Below are 26,692 nucleotides of genomic sequence, written 5' to 3'. Positions count from 1 at the left end.
TCTGCAAACTCCTTCAGTATTTAGACAGGGCCATAAGCAAAGTGGAAGTTCTCTCCTCCCTTCAGAGAAAAGTATACCCTTCTTTGATAGCCCCCTTGAAGGTTTTTGCCCTTCATACTTTCATATCAAATAGTAAAGCACAACTTCATACAAATATGCCTGAGGTTGTAATCAAACAAGTTTATAAACCTTTCTAGTTATTCAGTTGTAACTCAACCATCCCAAGTGGAAAAGACGTACTTAGGAACAATGCTAACAATATTTTATTGGGCCAGGAGAACGGAATCTTTACTGCCTATCAAGGTACTTCTGTACCAAAAGTTCTTTGAAAAAGCAAAGTATAGAATACTATGTGCAATAAGTTCCTATTTGTGTAAAACAAGGAAGCACTATTTATTTCTATATGCAAAGAAAATGACTAGGACACATGAGACAGGTGAGGGTGGCAAAGAAACCTATGTTCATCATCTACTCCTCGATACTGACTGAACAGTTTTTTGCAATGTTCATGAAACACTTTTCCAAATTAAGGAAAAAAAAAACTTTGATACTAATACTGTTGATATTACTACTATAAGATATTTTGTTTCTTTACTTCCATATAGAGAATTTAAATTCACATAAATGACTAAGAAAATATTAAATATCCAAATTTACTCTAAATACAAACTAATATTTACTCTCAACTTTTTTTTTAAGATTTATTTTATTTATTTAAAATATTGAGTTACAGACGGAGAGAGGTCTTCCATCCGCTGGGTTCACTCCCCAAATGGCTGCAATGGCCAGAGCTGAGCCGATCCGAAGCCAGGAGCCAGGAGCTTCTTCCAGGTCTCCTAGGTGTGTGCAAGGGCCCAAGGACTAGGGCCATCCTCTGCTGCTTTCCCAGGCCATTAACAAGGAGCTGGACTGGAAGTGGAACACCCAGGACTCAAACTGGCATCCCCTATGGGATGCTGGCACTGCAAGCTGGGGCTTTAACCCACTGCACCATAGCACTGGCCCCCCTCAGCTTGTATCTTTATAAGAAAAATAAACAAAAACCTCAATGTTCTGTAACTTTGAGACACAGGCATTGTAAGCCACATATTATTTTCATAAATAACAGTTTCAAGTGTTCATTGATAGTACTGCTTATATTCTAAAAAGCAAATAAAACCTTTTCCATTTTATCCTATAAATAACTGGTAAAATTTTAAGTTCACAAGAAATCTTTTAACATACACATTATAGAGATTTCAATCTCTATATAATCATTTCAATAGAAATGATATCAAAAACATGTAGACAAAGTATAATTACATTGCTTAAAAAGAAAACATATTAGAAAAGGTAATTCAATTTTAATTTATTTTCAACATTTTTTCTTCATGATCCAGATATTTTAAAATGCAAAGAAATGAACTTTCCATGATATGTCAGGGACAGGCACTAAAAAAAATTTTTTTCAGACTGCAAATGAGTTATACAAATGAAAATATCAAATGGAGATCCAGTTATCAAAACGAATGCACTCAACATATTAAAAGTTCACAATTTTTTGTACAGAGCACATAAAAAAGTCAGCTTTGCTAACCAACTGTTGTGATTTAAAGAACTGTTGCAGAAGTTTGAAGAAAATAGATGCATTAGTTAACTTATAAAGATATTAAAGAGCTTGAAACAAATATTAAAAAGAAGTTTGTGCCTTTATTAGAATTGTGTTAGGCTTTAAATATACCAATTTTTATAGTCAAATTATTGTAGGTTTGGGTGTTTTTTGGGGGTGGGAGTAAGAAATGACACTAGAGAACTGCAACACTGGTCCAACAGTCTTGTCTTTACTTTTCTTTTAAGCAAGAAACAGAATGCAAGTATCAGAAAGCACTAGCAGGCATCAGTTAATCCAAGATACAGCTTCTTAGTTCCAAAAGCACTTGCAAAGAAAACCACTGGTAGGGAGGGAAGGGATAAGGAGAGGGGAGCAATTTGTAATAACTGGAATCCCATGAGTGTACACCAAGTCTCATGAGGTTATTTTTTAAATTTATCCTTTACTTGGTCACTTTTTTCCTCAAATACTACAGTTTTTCTTTGACTTTTTTCCTCAAAGTATAAAAAGTATGAAATATAAACAAGCTCTTGCATTGTACATTTAGAAGTGTACAATTCAAGCATTATAGAGCTATCTACATACCGATAAATCCCATCAAATCTTGGATAATTCAATAATATACAAAATATCAGGGCACAGAAAGAACTAAAACCCACTTCTTTTGTTACACGTAAGATTCAAATATTCAATCTAAAGAAAAACACTTAATCATTTTGGCTCTCTTCTACATGTGCATGTTGATACACTTATTAAAATATTCCTGTATAATCATGTTTGGTCTTAACTATTTCAAGTCAGGTTTAAAACCTCAAAATCAGCCATCCAGACAAAACAGGTAATCAGAAAGATTATCTCTTCTCCACCTCCCTAACCCCAAGAACTATGAAGTCAATTTTACGACATGACTCCAAACACTGGATTGTGACGACAAATGCTAGGTCCAATTTCTTCATAATCCTTTTTGGTATGGCATACTTGGTAGAACTCAGGCTGAAAACAAAAACACATATTTTCATAAAGATCAAAAACCGACCATTTTTCAATATGTTTTAAAAGAGATGCTGTAAAACAGATGCTAAATCTAAATCTAAAATATTTATTTGTCCATTCGTGGTACTTCAACAAACTTAGAAATTCTAGCAACCATGACTTAAAGTCAGCTGTAAATCTTCATCAGAATTGAAAAGGAGCAATTAACTCATGTCTCCCAAACCTCCTGCCCAACAACTGTTGCTACAAAGATTTTGAAATTTTGAGGAATGGCAGGTTGAGTGTCAAATGTTCAGTCTGTTCACTGTACACTGAACCAATAATCTACAGAAGAAGTATTAGCCTAAGATACAGATACACTATTTCTAATCATACATACACATTTCTAGATCTTCCTGCCTTCCTCACTCAAGGTCTGGTAAATACAGCCTACCTATGCGCTCTGTTACCTCATTCTTAAAGGGCAAAGTCAAAAACTCCATTAGATTATATGCAAAAATTGAAAACAATTAAAATTACAAAAGAAAATGTTTGATTTTCTTTTTAAAAATTTTTAATTCTTTTTTAAATGTTCCTATTTTTAAATGATTTTAAGTCTGAAGCTGTATAGTTATTCATTAATTTATAAGCTCCTTTCAACAAAACAAAATGCCAGTATTTACAAGGCTAATGGTATTAGAACATCTTTTAAAGTACTCCAAAGAATTCTGATTTGGGGACAGGGTTTTAGAAAGTTCATTTACTCCATTTAGGTCATCACACTTCCTATGCAATAAAACAGAACTTTTTCCTTAATGTTTCTAAATATCTGCCAAAAAAAAAATGACCTTCTTCTGATGACTATACATATCACCACAAGCTTAAGAAGATTTTTCCTACAGAAATTTAAAATATGGTATAAAATGCCCATTCCACAATAATGACTAGCAAGCTTAAAATTACTCGAACATTAATTGAAATGATTTTCAGTTTTTAAAAGAGTATGTACATATTTTTAAAGTCTCTTACACTATACCTAAAGGATTGTTTTTCTTCTATAAATACTGACAAATTCTTCTATTTAAAAAAAATCAAAATTTAAGAATAAGCTTCATCACACTCACTGTGGAAGCCAGCATCGATCCTCCAAACCAAACTGCATATCGTTGCATGTGGTGTGTAATAACTTGTACGTCGATAGGTTTTGGCTTAAAAAAAAAAAAAGCAAAATTATTTTAATAGTAAATTCAAATAACAATTTCTGTATTATTTAACCTTAAATGTACATACACAAAAATAATGTTATCTACAAAGGACTGGGAACACTGTGGAAGGATAGGGTAGAATGTAAGGAGAGGAAAGAATGAGCATTCATTTTATACAGTTCTGATTTTTAGAATCATGTTAATGTTTCACATACCTCAAAAATGAATAAAAATTTTAAAGTAGAGAATCACATGGAGCAAGACAAAGTACAACAGAAACAGAATAATTGTATTTTTAAAGAACATAACCTGGCTGAAATAAGGAAAGGGACAGTATCTCCTGAACAGACTGTTTTGATACTACACCCTCAGGCTAAAGATAAAAATCAAGCAAATACTGAACTTTAGTCAATAGGCCTATTTTTCACAATGGTAAGGATGAACAATTCCAAAGCTACTACAAATAAATTCCAGGACTGAGCAAAAAAAACCAAACAGATTGTGGATAGCAGCAGTCAAGTTTCTCACTGTCAGAAAATGGCAGTACAAATTGGGGAAAGTAGAAAGCTAGTAGAATGGGGGCCAGGTGCCGTGGCTCACATGGCTAATCCTCCGCCTGCGTCTCAGGCATCCCATATGAGTGCCGGGTTCTAGTCCCGGTGGCTCCTCTTCCAGTCTAGCTCTCTGCTGTGGCCTGGGAGGGCAGTGGAGGATGACCCAAGTCCTTGGGCCCTGCTCCCACATGGGAAACCAGGAAGAAGCTGCTGGCTTCGGATCGGCATAGCAACAGCTGTGGCAGCCATTTGCGGGGTGAACCAACGGAAGGAAGACTTTTCTCCCTGTCTGTCTCTGTCACTGTCTATATCTCTACCTGTCAAAAAAAAAAAAAAGCTAGAATGAATCCTCCCTCTGCTATTCTGGAACTGAAGGGTGTACTCATCATTCATGCACACATTCTAGCTCTGACCACCAAGATGGCCTAGATGTAGTATTCCACTAAAAGCTACCTCAATGATTCCCACTGGTCAGATGTGAGAAGAAAATTCAGCATCAAAATTAATGTATTAACATTTTATCACAACATTAATGATATAGTTCATAAAACAATGGAAAATCTAGTTTCTATAAGTGAATGAATGAATAAATGAGGGAAGAAGAGAGGAGGGCACTTTATAGCAAAATAAGACTAAAATACATAGAAGGAATGATAGAATTTGCTAAACACCATTTGGCAACTTCTATATTAACAAGTATTTTGGGAAGATTCATAATAGATGCCAACATCAGTGGTTAAAAGTATGATGAGAAGCAGGAATAATCTGAAAGTGTTTTCCCATAAGATTATGATTTAAATATAGAGAAAAAATAGTATGAAGAAATCTGGTAGCCACTTTAACCAAAGTAGCCAAAGTTAACACATGGAACAAATCATGTTTCTACTGATACACTGCACTAAAAATGATCCAACATAACTTCTGCAGTATTACTAAAGTGCATAATCCAAACCCAATCACATGAAAACATTACACAAACCAAAACATGATATTCTACAAAAGAAACAGACTGTATTATTCAAAACTGTTAAGGTCATGAAAGACCAAAATCTTGAGTAACTTTCAGATTGAAGGAGCACAATAATTAAATCAAACTTGTGATCCTAGACCAGAGAGAAAAAAGCCTGTTTACCTTTGGCTGTAGGACATTAGTGACACAATTGTTAAAATCTGATTTAGATTCACAATCACTGTAATTGGCATGACTTCCATTATAGAGAACTTAAAATTATACTTGTAAAATTGAGCAAATTCTTAGCTTTTGTTTTTGTACGTAGATAGGTGGAAGGGTGATGAGTAGGTTATGGATGGGGGATAGATGTATTGGTTAGTAGGAAGAGGGTACAAACAAGTCAACATTGTGAAAAATCTACTACATGAGCAGACTGAAATGTGAAATCAGGCCACTATTAGTGACAGAACTTAAAACATACTTTTTATTACATTCCAAGGGATAGGTTTCTTTAAGTTTTATAGGGGTGGGAAACGTCTGGCCTGTAGGCCAGGTAAGGCCCATGAAATCACTTGCATGACCCTGCTAAGATGACCTCAGGAGGGACTCAAAATTCAATAAATCATGAGCCCACATTGTGATCTTACAGGTAGCCTGTGAAGCTGGCATCCCATATGGATAACAGTTCAAGTCCTGGCTACTCCACTGCCAATCCAGCTCCCTGCTATTGTCCTGGGAAAAGCAGCAGAAGATGGCCCAAGTCCTAGGGCCCCTGCATCCGTGGATACACAGAAGACCCGGATGAGCTTCTGGTTTTGGCCTGGCCCAGTCCTGCCTGTTGTGGCCATTTGGGGAATGAACCAGTGGATGAAAGATTTCTCTTCTCTCTCTGTCTCGGCCTCTCCCTCTCTGTAACTCGACCTTTCAAATACACAAATGAATCTTAAAAAAAAAATTGTGGTCCAATAATGAATTCTGCTGCTGGAATATGCACAGAAACCTACTATATAAGCTAGCTGTGAAACAAAAATGTTAAAAATAAAACAGAATAATAATAATAAAAAAATAAAACAGAAGAAACAAAAACACCAAAGCTTTCAGAAATGCAGACACTAAGACTCAAATGACCCAGAACATCATGGATATGAATGCACGATATTAATCACTTTCCACTAGAATACTTTAATAGGTACCCTTATTTTTCTTAAATAAAAGTTGGAAAGCATTTTTCATCTCCATTATAATAACCAAGGCACCCTTAACTTTCCCACCAATAATTAAGAACACCAACCTTCAATCTACCGCCACTCAATTCTTCACTCAACTTCAGCCTGGCATCTACAGTTCTTTTCAAATCTCTTTGCAAACGACGTCCAAAGTCCCTGAACATGGTTGAACCTCCAGAGAGGACAATATTCTGTATTAATGGGGAAAAAAATGACTTTTATTTTAAAAGAAAAAATTAAGGATCAAAAAACCAGTTAATAGTAAAACTCTACTATATCCTTTTAAAGACATGTTTAATATTCAATCATGGCTGATTTCATCATCATTTTAAAAAAATCATCTATTATTTTTCACTTTATGTTTCTGTGGGGGAGCAAACTGTTGAAATACTTACTTAAGGTATACTAAGCTGATCTTCTGTATATTAAGATAATTGAAAATGAATCTTGATGTGAATGGAAGGGGAGAGGGAGTGGGAAAGGGGAGGGTTGTTGGTGGGAGGGACGGTATGGGGGGGGAAGCCATTGTAACCCATGAGTCGTACTTTGGAAATTTATATTCATTAAATAAAAGATAAAAAAAAAAAAAAATATTCAATCATGGGCAGAAAATAAGGGAGTATTTTAAAACTGTGATCCTGAGTAACAATTTTGCTATAAATACCTTGTAGAGAGGACGTCTAACATCAATAGGACAATTCTGAATTACTTCATCTACAACTTCTGAGATAGGCTGCGTAAAGTCTGGATTAGCAAACTGAAAAATAAGTTGTAGAGAGATCAGATCACAAATGAAATTCAAGTGAAGCTTCTCATAACGTGCATATTCCAAAAACATTTTGATGACCCCTCATAGGCAAACATTTCAAAATATTATGCACCAAAATAAACTTATTTTAATTCTACTTGATATAAACTTTTTGTAGTACCTTTTGCATATTATAATAAGCATATTTTAAACAGAGGTACACATAAGGGGCCAGGGCTGTGGCGTAGAGGGTAAAGCCACCACCTGCAGTGCTGGCATCCCATATGAGTGCCAGTTTATGTCCCGACTGCTCCACTTCCAATCCAGATCTCTGCTATAGCCTGGGAAAGCAGCGGAAGATGGCCCAAGTCCTTGGACCCCTGTACCCACATGAGAAGACCCAGAGGAAGCTCCTGGCTCCTGGCTTCAGACTGGCACAGCTCTGGCCGTTGCGGCCAATTGGGCAGTGAACCATTGGATGGAAGATCTCTCTCTCTCTCTCTCTCTCTGCCTCCCCTTCTCTCTCTGTAACTCTTTCAAATAAATAAATTAATTTTAAAAAAAAGTGCACATAAAAAAGGTTATATACTGATGAGATGATGAAAATGTGACCAGTCTTGCAGGAACCTGATACCATATTTCTCCAGGTAGCAATGGTTCAAAATTAACCAATGTAAGGTCCTCAGTAACTTTCTGGAATATTTACTCTGAATAATGAGAATCAACTGTCTATTTCTATGATGATTTACCATAACTAAAACAAAACTATTTTAAAGGAGATGATACTCAAAGGCAAAACTTGTTTTTTAGAATTGTAAAAAAAAAAAAAAAAAAGAAAAGAAAAGAAAAAAAACTTGAATGATTCATCTTTTAAAATATGCATCTCTTAGGGGCCGGCACTATGGCACAGTGAGTTAAATCCCTGGCCTGAAGCGCCAGCATCCCATTTGAGCACCAGTTCTAGTCCTGGCTGCTCCTCTTCTGATCCAGCTCTCTGCTATGGCCTGGGAAAGCAGCAGAAGATGGCCCAAGTCCTTGGGCCCCTGCACCCACATGGGAGACCCGGAAGAAGCTCCTGGCTTCGGATCGACACAGCTCCAGCCACTGCGGCCATCTGGGGAGTGAACCATCAGATGGAAGACCTCTCTATGTCTCTACCTCTCTCTGTAACTCTTTCAAATAAATAAAACAAATCTTAAAAAAATATGTATCTCTTGAATGTAGGTACAGGAAAAAAACATGGACTGGCTATACATTAAATTAATTTTCTTTAGGAGAAAAAGGGAAAAAGGATGAGAAGCAGAGAAAGGGTCAGAATAGGATACTCTTTCTAGATTTTAGTTCTCAAAAAAATTCTGAATATGATATGATACATGTTTTTTTATTTTTATTTATTTATTTATTTATTTGGACAGGCAGAGTGGACAGTGAGAGAGAGAAACAGAAAGAAAGGTCTTCCTTTTGCCGTTGGTTCACCCTCCAATGGCCGCCGCGGCCAGCACGCTACGGCCGGCGTACTGCACTGATCCGATGGCAGGAGCCAGGTACTTATCCTGGTCTCCCATGGGGTGCAGGGCCCAAGCACTTGGGCCATCCTCCACTGCACTCCCTGGCCACAGCAGAGAGCTGGCCTGGAGGAGGGGCAACCGGGACAGAATCCGGCGCCCTGACCGGGACTAGAACCCAGTGTGCCAGCGCCGCAAGGCGGAGGATTAGCCTAGCGAGCCGCGGCGCCGGCCTGATACATGTCTTAATATTAGGATGTATTTGAAGTGAAAGGTACATGCGTGTCATACAGCATATTTTCCAGATTTCTTTTTTTCAAGCAGATTTGGTAGGTAGGTAGGGAGATTTGAGATGAAGGAAAGGTATTTGAACAAAACAGTTATGGAATGGAAATAAGAGCTTAAAAATAACTTTTAAAGCTTATAATTAATGGATAACATTAATACATATAACAAAGAGGCTTTATGCACAGAGACATAAAAATTAGGGAAGGCCTCCTTTCTTCCTTATCATTTATTCCCTATGCCTCTCCTAAACAATCCTGTGTATTTTCTGGTAGAAAGTACAAAAAGGAAGACATAGTTTTCAAATGCTAGCTCTGATAATTAAGCTTATATTCTGAAACAAAGATCTAATTCTAATGAAACTTTTCAACATTACTTAAGTGACCACATATTGCTCTTTACAAGTGAAAAGGAAATTCTAGCAGGGTTTTCCTAGTTTAAAAATAAAAGGGTGAAATCTAGTTCTAATTAAAAAATAAACAAGTTTACTTTATTAAAATGAAATTCGAAATATTTTCCACCTCTCTTGACTTCTCATTTATGAATTAGGTTGACCAAATGAGACAGCATTCCTTTATTTATTAAACCAATTCTATAATTCAATTGATGATTTTTAAACTTTGTGTCAATATTTTCCAGTTTTCAAGATTTTTAAATTATTTAGAGCCTGGGTAAACAATGAGGAGAGATTTAATGTTAATGATGTGAAGCATGACGACACAAAATTGATTAATTCAGATAAACTAAAACATTAATAAAAAAGATTCTATTGATCTCCATTATCATAGTAAGAGAAAGAGTGGCAGCCAAAATCTGTGTGAAGCAAGCTAGGAATTTACAAAAGGAATTCTAAGAGGGACACAGAAATGGATATAGTGGTTCATACTGAGCCTGCACAGACCAACTACAACTAAGGTGTTTTCTCTCTCAAGAGTAGCCCATATTGTATTATAAGAAGAAACCAGGAAATACAGCACAACTTAGATGACTCTCATTTAAAGACAAGTTCACATGCCAACACAGAATGGCTTAGTAAATGATTAAGCAGCGTAATTGGAATATTGAAAATTTTATTTTCCATGATCACATCTGTAATACTGGACAACTTCTCTTGGTCTGTGAACTCTCCAAAGAACTTTTAGTTCTCAAAACATTATGCTCTTTATGATCCCTTAGCAATACTTTAACCTTAAAACATGTCATTTGCTCTAACTATAAAAAAAGAGATCTAATTCCCCCAAATTTGGACAAATATTAACAATTTGACAAAAGTTTCCTATTATATTCATTTTTAAAAGTATTAAGTTGATAATGTAAAACTTGCCAATTCTTTAATTGTCCCTTTGTTAGTCATATTCTTCAGTGTTTACCAAAAACAGTAACACACACGCACACGCACACACACAAAATTAACCTGTCCATATTCCTTTCTCTACTTTTAAGACAAGTTTATCTACTGTATGTCTGTAGACTTTCCATAATAGTTTTTACTCAATACACAAAACAAAAAACGTAATTATCTTTTAATCAAATCCTGAATATGCCCACAGAAATTCTGATATAGAAAGAAATGAAGGAGCTGGCATCTGGCCTAGCAATTAAGATGCCTGCATTCATACTGAAGTACCTAGGTTGGATTCATGGTTTTAGTTTTCTATTTCAGCTTCCAGCTAATGCAAACTCTGGGACACAGTGGGAATGGCCCAAGTAGTTGGGTTACTACCAGCCAATGTGGGAGACCTGGAATAAGTTCCTGGTTCCAGTCTCTTGCCCCAGGATCAGACCTGTCTGGTGAGGGCATTTGGGGAGTGAACTAGAGGATGGGTGCTCTGTGTACCTTGTGGGAAATCCAGAAAACACATACTGAGTTCCCAGCTCAGGGCTCTGGCATCCAGGCAGGTGTCAGCATTTGGGGAATGAATTCTGCCTATCTCTGTCTCATATAAATTTTTTAAAAAGAAGAAAGAAAGGTAGGAGGCACTGTTCAGATGAAACCTTTCTATTAGATCTCTCTTTAACAACAACAACAACAAAATAGAGGAGCTAGTGCTGCAGCACAGCAGGTTAAGTTACCACCTGCAACTAGCATTCCAAACTGGAGTGCTGGTTCAAGTCCTGCCTGTCTGTTTCCAATTCAACTTCCTGCTAAAGCATCTGGGAAAGCAATGGAAGATGGTCCAAGTACTTGGGCCCCTTCCACCCACATGGGAGATCCAGATGGAGTTCCTAGCTCCTAGCTTCAGCCTTGCCCAGAAGACATGGATGTTGTGGACATTTGGACAGTGACCCAAATGGAAGATAGAAGATTGATCTCTCTGCCTCTCCTACAAATAAATCTTAAAAAAAGAAAAAGAAATGGGCATGTGAATTATATTGAAGATGAAATATATTGAAGAATAAGGAAATATATTTTTGAACTGAGCTCATCACAAATACTAGAAAGAACTATTCAGCACTTTCTTCTTAATGAAATTAAAATTTTAAAATCTTCCAGGGCTGGCATTGTGGCCTAGTGGGTTAAATCGCTGCCTGAGACACCAGCATCCCCTGTGGGTTCCAGTTGGACTCCCAGATGCTCCACCTCAGATCAGCTCTCTGCTAATGAGCCTGGGAAAGTAGCAGAAGATGGCCCAAGTGGCTGGGCCTGTACAAACCACAGGAGAGAACCGATGCAGCTGCTGGCTTCTGGCTTCTGCCTGGCCCAGCCATAGCCATCGCAGAGTTGGGGAAGTAAAACAATGTATGGAAGCTCTTTTTCTCTCTCTGTTCCTCCTCCTCTAACTCCAACTTTCAAATAAATATATCTTTAAAAACAACATCTTCCTAGGTTTTAAAATCCGTATAATAAAGTTCAAGGTATAGGAAAAATTTGGACTACTGTGTTTACCTGGGTATGTTTGCTATTCTCTATATTTTTTGAAGAAGAGTAAAGATATTCCTTAACAACATCTTCTAATGTCTTCAACAATGGTATCTTAACATATGATTAAAGAGCCAGAGATAAGCAGCCATGAAACAGTAACAAGGTAGCAAAAATATTCAAAAGCAGGTGAGGAGGAGCTCCTGAAAATTAGACACTGTCAGAAATTTTAAAAATTAAATAGAAAACTCAGTAGATAAAACTGAAAAAGTCAGCTAGAGAATAAAACAAAAGGACAAGGAAAATAGCATATCAAAACATCAGAGGACAAAGGGAAGATCCTACAAATATCTGTAGAGGATAAAACAGTTCCTATACCCAGGAATCAGAACTTTTTTTTTTTAACTTCAAGTTATAATAAAAAACAATGGTTTCAAAATGCTAAAGGAAGATGATTTTTGATCTAGGATTCTATACTCAAACTATCAAAAAAGTATACACACAAAATGAATACACTTCAGACATGTAAGATTTTGTAATTTTCATCATCTTTTATCAGGAACCTATTGGTAGACGATCTCCAATACAATAAAGTAGACAATGAGAATAAAAAACGTTCCGGATACTGGAAAAAGAATTCCCAGAAAGATGAGGAAAGAATAGAGAACCTCAATATCAGATGTAAAAAAAAAAAAGTGGTTTCATATTGGGAGATATCACATAATCCATATATTTAAATTGATGGAATAACAACAAAATCTTTGCATCTGAATATCCTATGAAGAGATTTATAAAACTAGTAGAGAATCTGGAAGCCAATGAGTGATATTTTTAAACTATAAATACTTAATAACACTATGAAAAACAAATATAGGACAAGAAGAGATTTCATGGCTAACTATAAAGCTCCTATCTGAACAGAAGTAACAAAAGTATAAATACTTCCCCTAAGTAAGCATAATGTAACCACAGGAGTGAAGATAGATACCACTGTGCTGGGAATAGAAGCAAAGAAAAGGCAATCCTCCTCTTCCATACCTGGAAATTGATAGAAAATACCTAACACTGATAAACAAAGTTGCATAATAACTAAGCAATTCTTAGGTATAAATGCCATCATAAAAAAATCTCAACTAAGGAGAGTCTGAAGTAGTTAAACCTCTAGCAACAGAAAATAGGGAAAGAAACACACAGGGTAAACCTGTTTTAGATTTTGCAAAACAAGGACTTCAAAAAAAAAGATTTACTTATTTGTTTATTCAAAAGGCAGAGCAGGGGTGTGGGTAGAGAGAGCAAGCAAACTATGTTCCATCTGCAGGTTCATTCCCCAAATAGCCACAACAACCAGGGATGATGGGCCAGGCTGAAGCTATGAACTCCATCCCAGTTTCCCACACAGGTGGCAGGGTCAGGTAATTCGCAGAAGTTGGACAGGAAGCAGAGCCATCTGGGACTTGAACCGGCACTCAGATATGGGATGCCAAAAATCACAAGTGGTGATTTAACCCACTGTGCCATAACCAGCCCAAAACCCCGACTTTTAAACATTTTAATGCAGAAAATATTGGCATGTCAAATAAAGGTTATTTAAAGTAAAAACTGATATATGAAAACATGAGCAAGACAAATTTTAATTCAAATAAATATCCATTCCTTTCCAAAGGAATGTTCCCAACCCAAATTTAATTCATTTACCTATCTAAAGTTTCAGTGTTTTTAAGACATCTGAGACATTAACTAAACATATTTTTTTAACAGTAGTCCACTAGGGGTGGGTTGTGGTGCAGAGGCTTCAGTCACCACTTGGGATGCCCACATTCCATATCAGAGTGCTGGTGTGAGTCCTGGCTACCCTGCTTCCAATCCAGCTTCCTGCTAATGTGCCTGGGAAGCAGAGGATGATGGCTTAAGTAATTGTATTCCTGCCACCCTAGAGACCTGGATGGAGTTGCTGGCTCCTGGCTTCAGCCTGGCCCAACCTTGGTTATGATGGGAATTTGGGGAATGAAGTACCAGAGAGAAGATCTCTTTCCCTCTGTCTCTGTCACTTTGTCTTTCAAATAAAAATCAATCAATATTAAAAAGGCAATCCACTTAAATTGAAGAACAGATATCTCCTACTTCCCATGCAATGCTATTATCTATCCTGGAAAGGATTCTATTCATCTAGGCCTCTGGATCAGGATTTTCCACAATTCTCTAGTTACTGCTCTCAACTTAGGGTTTTAATCTTTCTCCAACATTTTTTCTTTTCTTTTTTTTTTAAAGATTTTGTTTATTTGTTTGAGAGGGAGAGCCACAGACAGTGAGAGGGAGAGACAGAGAGAAAGATCTTCCATCTGCCATTTCACTCCTCAAATGGCTACAAAGGCTAGAGTTGAGCCAATCCAAAGCCAGGAGCTTCCGCCAGGTCTCCTGTATAGGCACAGGGGCCCAAGTGTTTGGGCCATCTTATACTGTTTTCCCAGTCCATAGCAGAGAGCTGGATCAGAAAAGGAGTGGCCAGGACTAGAACCAGTGCCCATATGGGATGCTGGCACAGCAAGCGGAGGATTAACCCACTGAACCACAGCATTGGCCCATCTCCAACATTTTCAACTTCAACACAACTGATGTTTCCTAATTCAAGTGATCCTTAATCCACTTCTGTTTCAGCCACTTACATATACCTGACCCCACAGACAGATCTGCCTCAACATCCAGCCACATGTGGTTATTTCTTCACCCTCTTGAATCTCCACCAAAAGAATAACAACAAAATTATAAGAAAAAGTAAATGTCCAAGGACAAAAAGGAAATACCACATCCTAAGTTCCACCAGAGGGGGCATAGTGTTAAGAATGAAATCACTTCACATTGCAGAGTGTAGAACACTCCAAAGCCTTAGGAACTGACAAAATAAAGGTAGACTCATAAGGAGAGGTAAAACCAACTTTAAAAAAGGGAAACAATTAAATTTTTCTATATGGAATGAGACCCTCCAGACTTCCTTCCAGGTTTTGTACAACCAAGCAGTTAATTCCAACCTAAATACACAGAAAATGAAGGATATGAAACAAGGCAAAAGTTTATGAAAAGGTGAATTTTAAGAGAAGAAATCATATTATACTAACCCGCCTCAAAAGTGAATAATCACAGGTATAATACTGTAATACTACTGATTTACCTAACAATAAGCTAATATGTGGGAAGGCTGGGAAGAAAGATATTCTAGATAAAAATTAACCAAGAGGAGGTTAGACAAACTATCAAACATTTGCATATCAATACATAGCACTAACAAGCACAGTATTTGGAAATCTAGAGATGATTACCAAGAGCAATTTCCAACAGCTATTGGCTGTTCTGTAGGACACAAAGGGGAGTAGGTGGTTATTTGACCTTTTAAAATCGTGCTGTAGTAGGCATTTGGCATAGCATTAAAAACTCTGCTTGGAATGCCCATATTCTGTATCTGAGAGCCTGAGTTCAAGTCTTGGCCTCACTTCCAATTCCAGCTTCCTACTAATGTATATCCTGGGAGGCAATAGTGATAACTCAAGTTCTTGGGTCCCAATCACCCACATAGGAGACCCAGATGGAATTCCAGGATCCTTGCTTCAGCCAGGCCCAGCCACAGCTATTGCAGGCATTTGGTGAGTAAACCAATGGATGGAAGATCTTGCTGTCTCTGCCACTCTGTCTTCCAAATAAACAAAGTTTTATTACTTTCAATGAATTAAAAAAAAGCAACTGTGTATACTTCAATTTTTATTCTTAAAGAAATTACAAAAAACTGTGCCGATTAAAAGCTTAAAACTCCAGTACACAAGTCCTATCTTTCTGTTACTCAACTCCTCTGCCACCAGTTTTTAACTATATACCAATTCATCATGATCTATAATCCATGCCTGCATTCCTCATTATTGCTAAATAATTTGACTTTCTGTATTCACTCCTTCCTCTACTATTAACAATATAACTTTTTTGCCTTGTCAAACCTTTTGTTATTCGCCCACAAATGCCTAGAAAAAAGTCTACTATGAGCCAAGTAAGTTTTAAGTATTTAACATCACTGCTGTGGGTAGAAAATGGATGCCCCACTACTATTAATTAGATACTCCTTAGTGACTAGAAGTCATTATTCTCCAGGCAGGGTCTTGAAAAAGTTCACAGGAAAACATGTATTATGAAGAAACTATTAATAGATTTAAAAAAATAAACTGGTACTAACCTGTTACAACATGTCTGAGTAGGATCTAGTTTAAGGCTGGAAGTAGGATGATACCAGTTTAAAAAGTTTAAGGTTGCCCATATCAGAGCAACATGAATTCTGCTGAAATGGAAGCAAGAACAAACACCAAACTTACGGTGAAGCTTGGGTGGAAGAATGGTGAAATCACTGATGATTTACAAAAAGTTATGGGTACAACACTCCAAAGAAATCAGCAATTTACAAGTGGATAATTCATTTTAAGAAGGGATGAGAAAATGATAAAAATTAAGCACATAGAAGATCACCTACATCAATTTGCAAGGCAAAAACTAATCTTTTAGTTTGAAAATGGGCAACAACTGACAGCATATACAACAGCCAACACGACAGGCATCTCAACTGGTTCAATTCACATAGTTCTGAGTGAAAAATAATAGGAGAGCAATTTTCTGTCAAAACTATGCATGCAGATCAATTACAGACTAGATAAAACTTTCAATGGAAATTTTAAACAAATGCAATCAAGATACTGAAGCATTTCCTCAAATAATTGGAAAAGGGGATAAAACACAGTTTTTTCGGTATGATCCTCAAGACAAAGCAATGTTGAAACAAGAGGTGGAAGTGGTCCAGTCAAAGCAGAAGTGGACTAGTCTAGACCAAAGGTCATGGCAACACATTTTGAGGATGCTAAAGGCATTTTGTTGACTTTCTGGAGAGTCAAAGAACCACAATATCTGCTTACTAGGAGAACATTTTGAGAAAGCTGGCCAAATATTTCTCAGAAAAATTTAACCAGAGTCCTTCTCTACCACAATGCACCTGCTCTTCTTTCTCATCAAACAGGTCAATCTGGCCAAATACTTCTATGGAAAATCACTAAGCATCTCCTTTAGTCATGATTTGATTCCTTCTGACAGCATTTTTTTTTTTCCCTAATCTTAAGAAAATCACTCAAGGGCACCCATTTTCCTTCATTCAATAATGTTAAAGACTACATTGGCATGATTAAATTCCCAAGATTCTCAATTCTTTAGGGATGAATCAAAATGGCTGGTGTGGTTTACAGAAATGTCTTGAATGTGATGGTGTGAAATAGCTTATAGTTTTAAATTCTAACTTTTAATTACATTTTCCACAAACTCTTTGAAGTCCCCTCATACAACTTTATGCCTAATACCTTCCCCCCAACACATCAGCTAGATTCTCCTTTGTGAAAAAAATTTAAGAACTATAAATGATGAACTTGCTTAACTACTTCCCTACTCCTCTGCCCTTCCAAGTTCAGAAGACTACCCATATTAACCTGTAACTTCCTGTCACTGGAATAAGCTCTCTTTAAAATAAAAACTATCCTCAGCCTTACTCTTGCAAGTGACTTCTTTCCATTTCCAGCAGGTACTACTCTCCTTCACAGACCCAGGATGCTCATATTGGCAATTTCTAAACTTTTACTTCTCATTGAGGTGTCAAGCTGCCTCTATCATACCATTCCACTGAAACTGCGCCCCTAGGATCACCAATAATGTGATATTGAAACACCCATGAGTGCTTCCCAGGTTTCTTCTAACACAGCTCCATTGCAGCAACTGGCACTGCTTAATGTCCTCCTTAAAACATTCACGTATCTTGTAATTTTATGGCTATAATCATTTCTGTAATCTTTCATTTTCTTCTTACTTACAGTCTTTTTATTCTGTCCAGTGTTCATGTTCACTGAGGCCTGATTTTTTTTAACCTTCATTTCACTCTACAGCCTCTCCCTGGCCAATTTCTTCTTTTGCCACACATAGGATGATGACTTTACGTCCATCTTCACTCTAAGACACTTAGCCCAGACAAAAACTTGGAAACAAAGTGTCTATTTCTGAACCTTTATAGAGATGCATATAGTATAAACTCACTTGTTTTTCCTCCCTTTCTAATTTTGCTGGCTGGCAAATCTATTTGCTCACGTTGTAAACCAGGGAATCATCGCAGATTTCTGGTTTTCTTACTGCCCCTCCACATCTAGGCAATTACTAAGTCACGTTAAGTTTATTATTTTTCATTCACCTCTTTTCTCGTTATTCATTTTTAATCCAAAAAACTGTAATAAACCCACCTTTCTGTCCCAATCCATCCAACCCCATGCTGCTGCTAGAGTAATCTTTCTGAAACCTTTACATCCATCCATGTCACTTACAAGCTGAAAGCTTCTGCATGTCTTAGGAATCCAACCAATGCCCTTCTATAGTGTGTCTGTCATTCATGACCTGGCCCTTGAATACCTATCTGGATCTATCTCCTGCCACTCCTTTAACACACGTCTGTCAAGCTTATCTCCTCTGCCAAAAATATATTCCCCTAACACACCTGCCTGACACATAGCTATTCATCCTTTAAGTCTCAGTTTAACTGATATCTCTAAGTTTCCTGGTACTCCCAAGCAGACTTAGATGCTTTTTGCTCCCATGTCCTCACCAGACACATGCATTCATTACAGCACTTATACCTATTTTAAATATGTGTATCTCTTTTTCAAAACTGAATTTTTATTTACTTATTTGAATGGTTGAGACACGCATAGCACGCACACGCGCGCACACACACACACACACACAGAAAAAGAGGGAGGGAGGGGGGAGAGGGAAGGAGAAAGATTTCAAAGGCGGAGTGACAGAAAGAGAAGAAGACAGATCTTCCATTCACTGGTTCACTCCCTAAACGCCTGCAATAGCCAATGTGGGTCCAGGTTGAAGCCAGGAGCCCAGAATTCCATCCAGGTCTCCCACATGAGAAGCAGGGACCCAAGTACTCGAGTCATTCATTACCTGCTGCTTACTAGGAAGAGCATTAGCAGGAAGCTGGACTGAAAGCAGAGCCAGGACTAGAATTTAGGAACTCCAATAAAAATGTGGGCAATTTAATCACTGCACCAAACCCTTTCTTACTGTTTGAGCTTGATAAGAACAAGATAAGATAATTTTTAATCTTCAAATACTCAGTACTTTAAGTGAGACCATAGGGACTGGCATTGTGGTACAGCAGGTTAAGCCGCTGCTTGAGACATCTACATCCTCTATCAGAGAGGCAGTTGAAGTCCTGGCTCGTCTGCCTTCAATCCAGCTTCCTATTAATACATCTACATAGCAGCAGATAACAGTTCAAGTATCTGTGTTCCTGTCACACATGTAAGAGATCTGGATGAGTTTCTGGGTCCTGGATTCAGCCTGGCCTAGCCTCAGCTATTGTGCACATTTGGAGAGTGACTGATATTGGAAGATGTTTGTTCCTGTCACTCTGCTATAAATAAATCTTAAAAAAAAAAAAAAAAAAAAAAAAAACCTGATGCACTGACACTGTGGTGCAGCAGATTAAAGCCCCAGCCTGCAGCATTGGCATCCCATATGGGCGCCGGTTTGAGTCCTGACTGCTTCACTTCTGATCTAGCTCTCTGCTAATGCACCTGGGAAAGCAGCAGCAGATGGCCCAAGTGCTTTGAGTCCCTGCACCTACGCGTGAGACCTGTTAGAAGTTCCAAGCTCCTGGCTTTGGCCTAGCCCAGCCCTGATTGTTATAGCCAATTGCAGAGTGAACCAATAGGTAGAAGACCTCTTTTTCTTTCTCTCTCTCTCTCTCTCTCTACTCTGCCTTTCAATTAAATAAAATAAATCTTAAAAGAAGAAACACCTGAGACCTAGGGCAGGTGTGTGGCATAGAAGGTAAAGCCATAGCCGGAAACAGAGGCATACTATATGGGATATTAAAAATCTCTTTTTCAAATAAATAAATCTTAAAAAAAAAGAAACGCACTAAGACCGTGAAAATTGTATCACTTAACATTTCTTAGTGAATAAACAAAAGGAAAAAATAACTTCCCAACTGAGCAGGCATTTAACATTAGTAGCATTATTAAGTTAAATTTCTGATACTAAATCACTATAAGAATTGTGCATAATTAATAGTAGGCATTTTAATAATATAACAATTTTTATGTTGCTAAAATTTCATGTAAATAGAAAATCATTTTGATACTAGTCAAATATGCTATGGTCAATTGAAGGAAAGTTCTTTGTATCATGGTCATTTTATATGGATACAGAAGTCAGGACTTGCTAGAGCTTTCCCAAAATATTTTACACAACCATTAATTTTAAGGGACCCTCTCTTCCCATTATTCCCATAATTCACAAATATTCAAGAAACAGGTTTCATTTTTCTAAATGCATAAAACATATTAACAGTTTAGCCTGCTTTAGCAAAAGCAATTTTTCCCTTGAAATATAACTATGGCATTTTAGTATATTAAAGAATGTTTCTGAGATTCTCCTTAAGATCTTCAAGTTCATACTTTCAGCTGAATATTCCAAAAACATAAAAAAATGCTTACCTCTGGATGAAAAAAGATTTCAGGTCCCAGGAATCTCTCATAACCAACATCAATGGAAAATTCTTTCTTAGAGATAGCATTGATTCCAGTATACTGCTTAATCCACTTTGACCCATCTGTGTCATACTTGTTAAATTCCTTTACTAAATCTGGGCAGACATAACTATAGCGCTCCTAAAAAAATGAAGAAAAAAGAAACAAAAGAAGGGAAGTAAATAAAGATGGCATATTATCAGTAAACTAGAATGGAATTTTAAAATGTCTTCAGAAAAATAAAATCAAGAGAAAATTTAACATCAGGATATTGTCATATATGTAATACAAATAAACTGCTCAACTGTACATAATTCCCTCTTCATATATGAACAGAATTGAGATTTGAAAGACCAAATGGTCGTTTTCTACTACTTAACGTTACTTTCTCAAAACATTAATGTTCTCTAACAATTTTCTACTGTTTTAGTAAAGAATTTTGTGTCCTAGAAAGAAGAAAGCATAAATTACAGAGAAGTTAAAAATAAAAAACAGTGACACAACTACACAAATTACTCCTTAAACCTATCTGGAATAAAATCAACTATGGTCTAAATAAATGAGCAAAGAAAAAAAGCTAAAAATGTAAGTTACTTTATTATCCTAAATAAAAATTTTCATCAAAAGTGTAATTTGGGGTGGGAGTTTGACTTAGTGATTATGATGCCACTGGGGATACCCACAACCTATACTGGAGTGCCTGGTTCAAGTCTGAGCTCTGCCTGCAGTTCCAGCTTCCTGCTACGACTTATCTTGGTAGGCAGCAGATGATGGCTTAAGTACTACCACCCACACTGGAGGTAGGAGGCCCAGACTGAGTGCCAGGCTCCTGGCTTTAGCCTGGCATAATCCCCACTCTTCTGAGCACTTAGGGAATGAACCAGTAGACAGAAGATCCCTTTCTGCCTGACTCTGTCTCTTGGCCTTTCAAGTCAATAATGTAAATAAATAAAAGTGAAATATATACATAATTCAAAAATGTTATAGGTTATACTATTCTTTTTGCAATTTACAGATTCCTGACTTTCCAGCCTCTTCTTTCCCTATTAAGAAAAATGGGGGGGGGGGGCATCACGCTGTAGCGAATAAAGCCATTGTCTGTGAAGCCAGCATCCCATGTGGGCGCTGATTCATGTCCCAGCTGTTCCACTTCTGATCTAGTTCCCTTCTAATGGCCTCAGAAAAGCAGTGGAAGATGCTTAAGTGTTTAGGGCCCTCACCCATGTGGGAGAACAGGATGAAGCTCCTGGTTTCAGCCTGGCTCAGCCCTGGCCATTGTGGCCATTTGGGGAGTGAACCAGCAGATGCAAAATCTCTCTTTCCCTGTAACTCTATCAAATAAGTAAATAAATCAAAAAAAGGAAGAAATAGGGGGGGAAGATCAGATAATTTTAGTTTCACCTTGACTGAATTAAGGAATGTCTATAGAACTGATGAAACATTAATTCCTGTTATAGCTGTCAGAATATTTAGTGAGGAGACCGGTGTTTTAATTGGAGAACTGAGTGGGCAAGATTGACTGTCAATGTGGGAGAGCACCTTCCAATCAGCTAGGGGTCAAGACAGAAAAAGGCAATTTTCCCCTTTATATCTTCTGCAACTGAGATAGTCTTCTCTTTTCCTTGAACCTATCCAGGCTCTCTGATCTTGGGACTCCAGGACATACACAAGTGCTCTCTCCTCCCTGCCAGATTCTCTGGCCTTCAGACTAACAGTTACAGCATCAGCTTCCCTGATTCTGAGACTTTCCAACTTGAACTGAGCCACACTACCAGATTTCTAGGGTCTTTGGCCTGCAGATAGCTGCCATGTAACTTCTCAGTCTCCAATAAGCACATGAGCCAATTCTCCAATAAATGTCTTACCATATATCATATATCGTTTCTAACTATTCTACTGATTCTCCTCTGGGAAACCCTAGTACATACACATTTCTCCACATCAAGGACACCACTCAAGATAGGTCCAAATACTACTACTAAAATAACAAAACATAAAGGGAAAAAATACTAGAAAACAAAGGACAACTTAATTATATTAGGTCTTCTTTCTTTAAATCTTGAAAGTGGGAAAGCATGTTCCTTAAAAGTCATTCAGACTGAGCATTAGTCTTCCCTGAAATGTTTATATCCCTAGTACGGTTTTCTTTCAATTCTACAGATTTCTCAGAAGCTGAAATAGTAGTATTCCATTAATTTTTTAACATATTTAATTTTCAAGCCAACAAGTTAGGGTAACTTTTGTCAACCCTTTAGTAATTTCTTTAGTAATTTCTTAACTAGCTAGGAAGCAGTCCATTTGTCTTTATTCTTAAGTTTTGAAGGGCAAGGAAAACCCTATAAACATTCAAAGGAAAACAAATAAATTGTGATTACAGCAAGGTAAACCACTGCTTGTAATACCAGCACCCCGTATCAGAGTACTATTTGAGTGCCAGCTGCTCTGCCTCCAATCCAGTTTTCTGCTATGCCTAAAAGGCAGCAGAAAAGTAGGGACACATCTGAGACCAGGATAGAGTTCCTGGCTCCAGGCTTTGGCCTGGTCCAGAACTTACTGTTGTAGTCATTTGGGTGATGAACTAGTAGATGAAAAATCTCTCTTCACTTTTTCAAATGAAAGAATGAATGTTTAAAAAAATGCAATTTTTTTTAATATATTCAAAACACTATCACTGAAATCCTTTAGTAATGGTGGCAAATGATAAATTTGAAAAGCAATTTTAAATATTTTGATAGTTTACATTATGAACAAAAATAATAAAGAGCTACATACGTGGCAGGCAACTAAATACCTAAAGATCTCTTTACATTTTTCTTCTACTGACGTACATTTGAACCAAATATTCCCTCTTTACTATGGCACAATGAATCAATTACATCAAAATAATTGTAACAAAAAACTGTTAGGATTAAAATAATTCACTGAAGAACTGAGAGGCAAGTACTATCTAGTGCAATAATCACAATAATCATTGCAACAATCATTTCTTGTTAATAAAATGAACAATCACAAAAATATATGCTGAAGTCTTTTGATAAAATGTTTTTGTTAGTCCTCTCAAATGTGAAATACAGAGAGAAACTATGCAAAGGGTTGACTTTCATCAGTGATTTCTTTGCAAGAAATACAGAGGAAAAAAATAAGAGTAATGATTTATAACTGGGAAACAAAAGACCTTATGTATTTTTCTTCACTTAAGAATTGTTTTCATATAAACATTTTAAATGTGGTTTTAATTTTTAACTGAATTCCACTTCTATCACCACTTTTTACCTTTACTGCCTTAGCAGTTTCCAGGGATTGTTCTGGAGGGATTCCTACTTCTCGGTCTCTCAGCAGTTGCTGAATAAAGTATGTTATATCTCGTCCTGCGATTGGAATGTGTTTAATACAGCTGCCAATCACATACCCTTCAGCCTACGTGGGGGTAAAAAAAGGTGCCAAAATTATTTTCATTGTTTTGAAATTGATATAATCTTAAGAAACATTTAACCATCATTATCTCAAGTTAGTATAGCTGTATTCTCAAATATTGCTTTATTCCAGGAGAATGCTTCATGTTTTTCCTGCAATTGTATGCCTCATATTGTACTTATCACAGAACTCATAAAATCATAGACAAATTATGAACAGCAATGCCCAGAAACATAAGATTTATTCTCCCACTATCAGTAGTTTGTAACGATGACTAAAATGACTGAACACAGAAATAATGAATTTTAAAAGATATGCGTCAAATCACACATATTTTATGGAAAATAAGGTATTTTTGCTATCTTTTATAATTTCAGTTAAAATTTCAAACTGCATAATAAGAAACCTGTTTACAAATAAGAAATTAGTTTACAAAATGGTTTTCATTTTCCTAATGAAGTAGGTACCAACTGACAAGACTGACACATTCCATGTACAATCACAATGCCAAAATAACTAAATTCTGTAGAATGGAAACATGAATTTACTGATATTAGTCAGAAGTATAAAAAAACATGTAGCAAAATTAACTTTACTAAGAAATAATACTAAAGACATTTTCACATGACCAGCAGTGTAAGAAATGATAAAGAATATCATTTAGGTAGAAAGAAAATCATACTAAAAGAAAATCAGGACCTTTACAAAGAAATACAAAATACTAGATAATGGTTATTGGTAGGTATCAAAAAAATTATCTCTTTTTCAAAATCTATTTGAAAGATTATTATTATGGACTGAATTGTGTCCTTCTCAACCTCAAATTCAAGTCCTGTCCTTAATATTTCAGAATGTGATAGTATTTGGAGATATGGTCTTTTTTGTTTTCTTTTTAAAAATAAAAAGGTTTACTTTATGGGTCCAGCACTGAGGTATAGAAGGTTAAGCCACTGACTGCAATGCCACTGCTGCTCCACTTTCTATCCAGCTAACGTGCCTGGGAAAGCAGTGGAAGATGGTGCAAGTGTTTGGGTCCCTGTTCCCACGTGGGAGACCCAAAAGAAGCTCCTGGCTCCTGGTTTCAGCCTAGTTCAGCCCTGATGGTTGTAGCTGTTTGGGGAATGAACCAGCAGATGGAAGACACCTCTCTTTGTAACTCTGCCTGTCAAATAAATAAATATTAAAAAAAAAAAAAGAGTTATTTATTTGAAGGGCAGAATTAGAGAGAGAGAGGGAAAGGGAGAGAAAGATCTTCCATCTTCTGGTTCACCTCCCCAATGGCCGTCATGGCCAGTTCTGGGCCAGGATAAAGCCAGGAGCCAGAGCTCCATCTGGATCCCCCATGTGGAAGGACTTGGGCCATCTTCTGCTGCTTTCCCAGGCACATTAGCAGGGAGGTAGATCAGAAGTGGAGCAGCAAGGACTCAAACCAGTACCCATATGAGATATCAGTTGCAGGCAGTGGCTTAACCTGCTTTGCCACAATGCCAGCTCCAGGAGATAGTCTTTTAGGGGGTAATTAAGTTAAAATGAAATCATTAAGGGCACTTTCCCTAATCTAATATGACCTAAAAGAAGACTAAGACACAGACACATAGGAAAGACCATGTGCAGGCAGAGAAAGAAGATGGCCATCTACAAACCAGAGAGAGAGGACACAAGAAATCAACCCTGCCAACACCTTGATCTTAGACGTCTAGCCTCCAGGCTTGTGAGAAAACAAAATTCTATTATTGCTTAGTTGTGAAAAATGTTCAGGAAAAATTAGAGTCAGGCAAAGTGAGTTCAAATTCTTTTGTTTTATTGCTGACCTTACAGAAGTTGTTTATTTGCATTTTATTAATGAGTAAACTGAGGTGCTCAAAAAAATAATCTACATCACAAAGGGGTTTTGAGGTTTAAATGAAAATTTTAAAGTCAACAATTATTTTATGCATTACTAAGAAAAATAAGGTGCCAAATAAACTATAAAAGAAGCTAACAAATGAACATATCCTAATTTCCGTTATATTAACATATCTCCTAATGGCTAAATCAAATGCTCATACAATGAAATGCTATTTGGCAATAAATATAAATGAAGTATTATACATGCTACAGTATATATGAACCTTAAAAAAGTTAGCCTAAATTTTTTAAGTCAGTAGACCACATAGTCTGTATGATTAATTTACATGAAATGGCTGGGACATGCAAATCTACACAGATAAAAATAGACTAGCGGTCGTCAGGAGCTGAAGATAAAGGGGGGGAAATGAGGAATGGCTATCAATAGACACAGGATCTATTTTTTGGGTAATGAAAATTGACTGTGGTAATAGATGCACTTGTGAAGATATCAAAAGCCAATGAATTGTATGTTATAAATTGTTGAGTGATATGGTATGTTAATTATTTCTCAATAAAGCTACCATTTAGAAAATGGTAGTTATTACTACAATTATTCTGGCCTATCAGAAGAGTAGAAAAATGTAATATAAAACTCATTTTAAAAGATAAACCTCTCTAAGCAGAAAAATCCTGTCTCTGACACATATTTCTTAATGTGCTTTACTAAATCAAAAGGCACAATCATTAACTTTTTTACTCAATAGTAGATGCCCAAAAGCCATTACAGTTCATGTGCTTACAACTTTCGTAGTTAACATAAATATTTATACACAACTATAAAACAGACTTCTATATTTAAGACAGTCATAACATATTTCCTTTCCAGAAATCAGAATTCATAATTATCCTCATTGCAGTGCAAACCTGTAGCAAAAAAAATTTAGAATATG

At 36.7% G+C, this 26,692-nt stretch overlaps 1 protein-coding gene across 2 annotated transcripts in view; it reads right to left on the bottom strand.

The window, feature by feature from the left end:
• Positions 1-1,331: 1,331 nt before the first annotated feature.
• The window catches only part of ACTR3 (actin related protein 3), a 57,440-nt gene continuing 32,079 nt past the window's right edge, over positions 1,332-26,692 (bottom strand). For both annotated transcript variants that reach the window (XM_070071013.2, XM_002712405.6), the window contains 6 exons: positions 23,772-23,915; positions 20,466-20,639; positions 7,165-7,257; positions 6,566-6,691; positions 3,688-3,771; positions 1,332-2,584 (listed from right to left, as the gene is read on the bottom strand). In XM_070071013.2, the coding sequence (XP_069927114.1) occupies positions 2,489-2,584; positions 3,688-3,771; positions 6,566-6,691; positions 7,165-7,257; positions 20,466-20,639; positions 23,772-23,915 (717 nt within the window). In that variant the 3' untranslated portion in view covers positions 1,332-2,488. The remainder of the gene's footprint in view (positions 2,585-3,687; positions 3,772-6,565; positions 6,692-7,164; positions 7,258-20,465; positions 20,640-23,771; positions 23,916-26,692) is intronic.

This window comes from Oryctolagus cuniculus, chromosome 3, assembly GCF_051225735.1.
Source record: "Oryctolagus cuniculus isolate XC-2025 breed Fujian yellow rabbit chromosome 3, ASM5122573v1, whole genome shotgun sequence".
Taxonomy (NCBI): domain Eukaryota; kingdom Metazoa; phylum Chordata; class Mammalia; order Lagomorpha; family Leporidae; genus Oryctolagus; species Oryctolagus cuniculus.
Note: the sequence above shows the minus strand (reverse complement) of the source record. Positions and strands in the feature narration are given on the sequence as shown.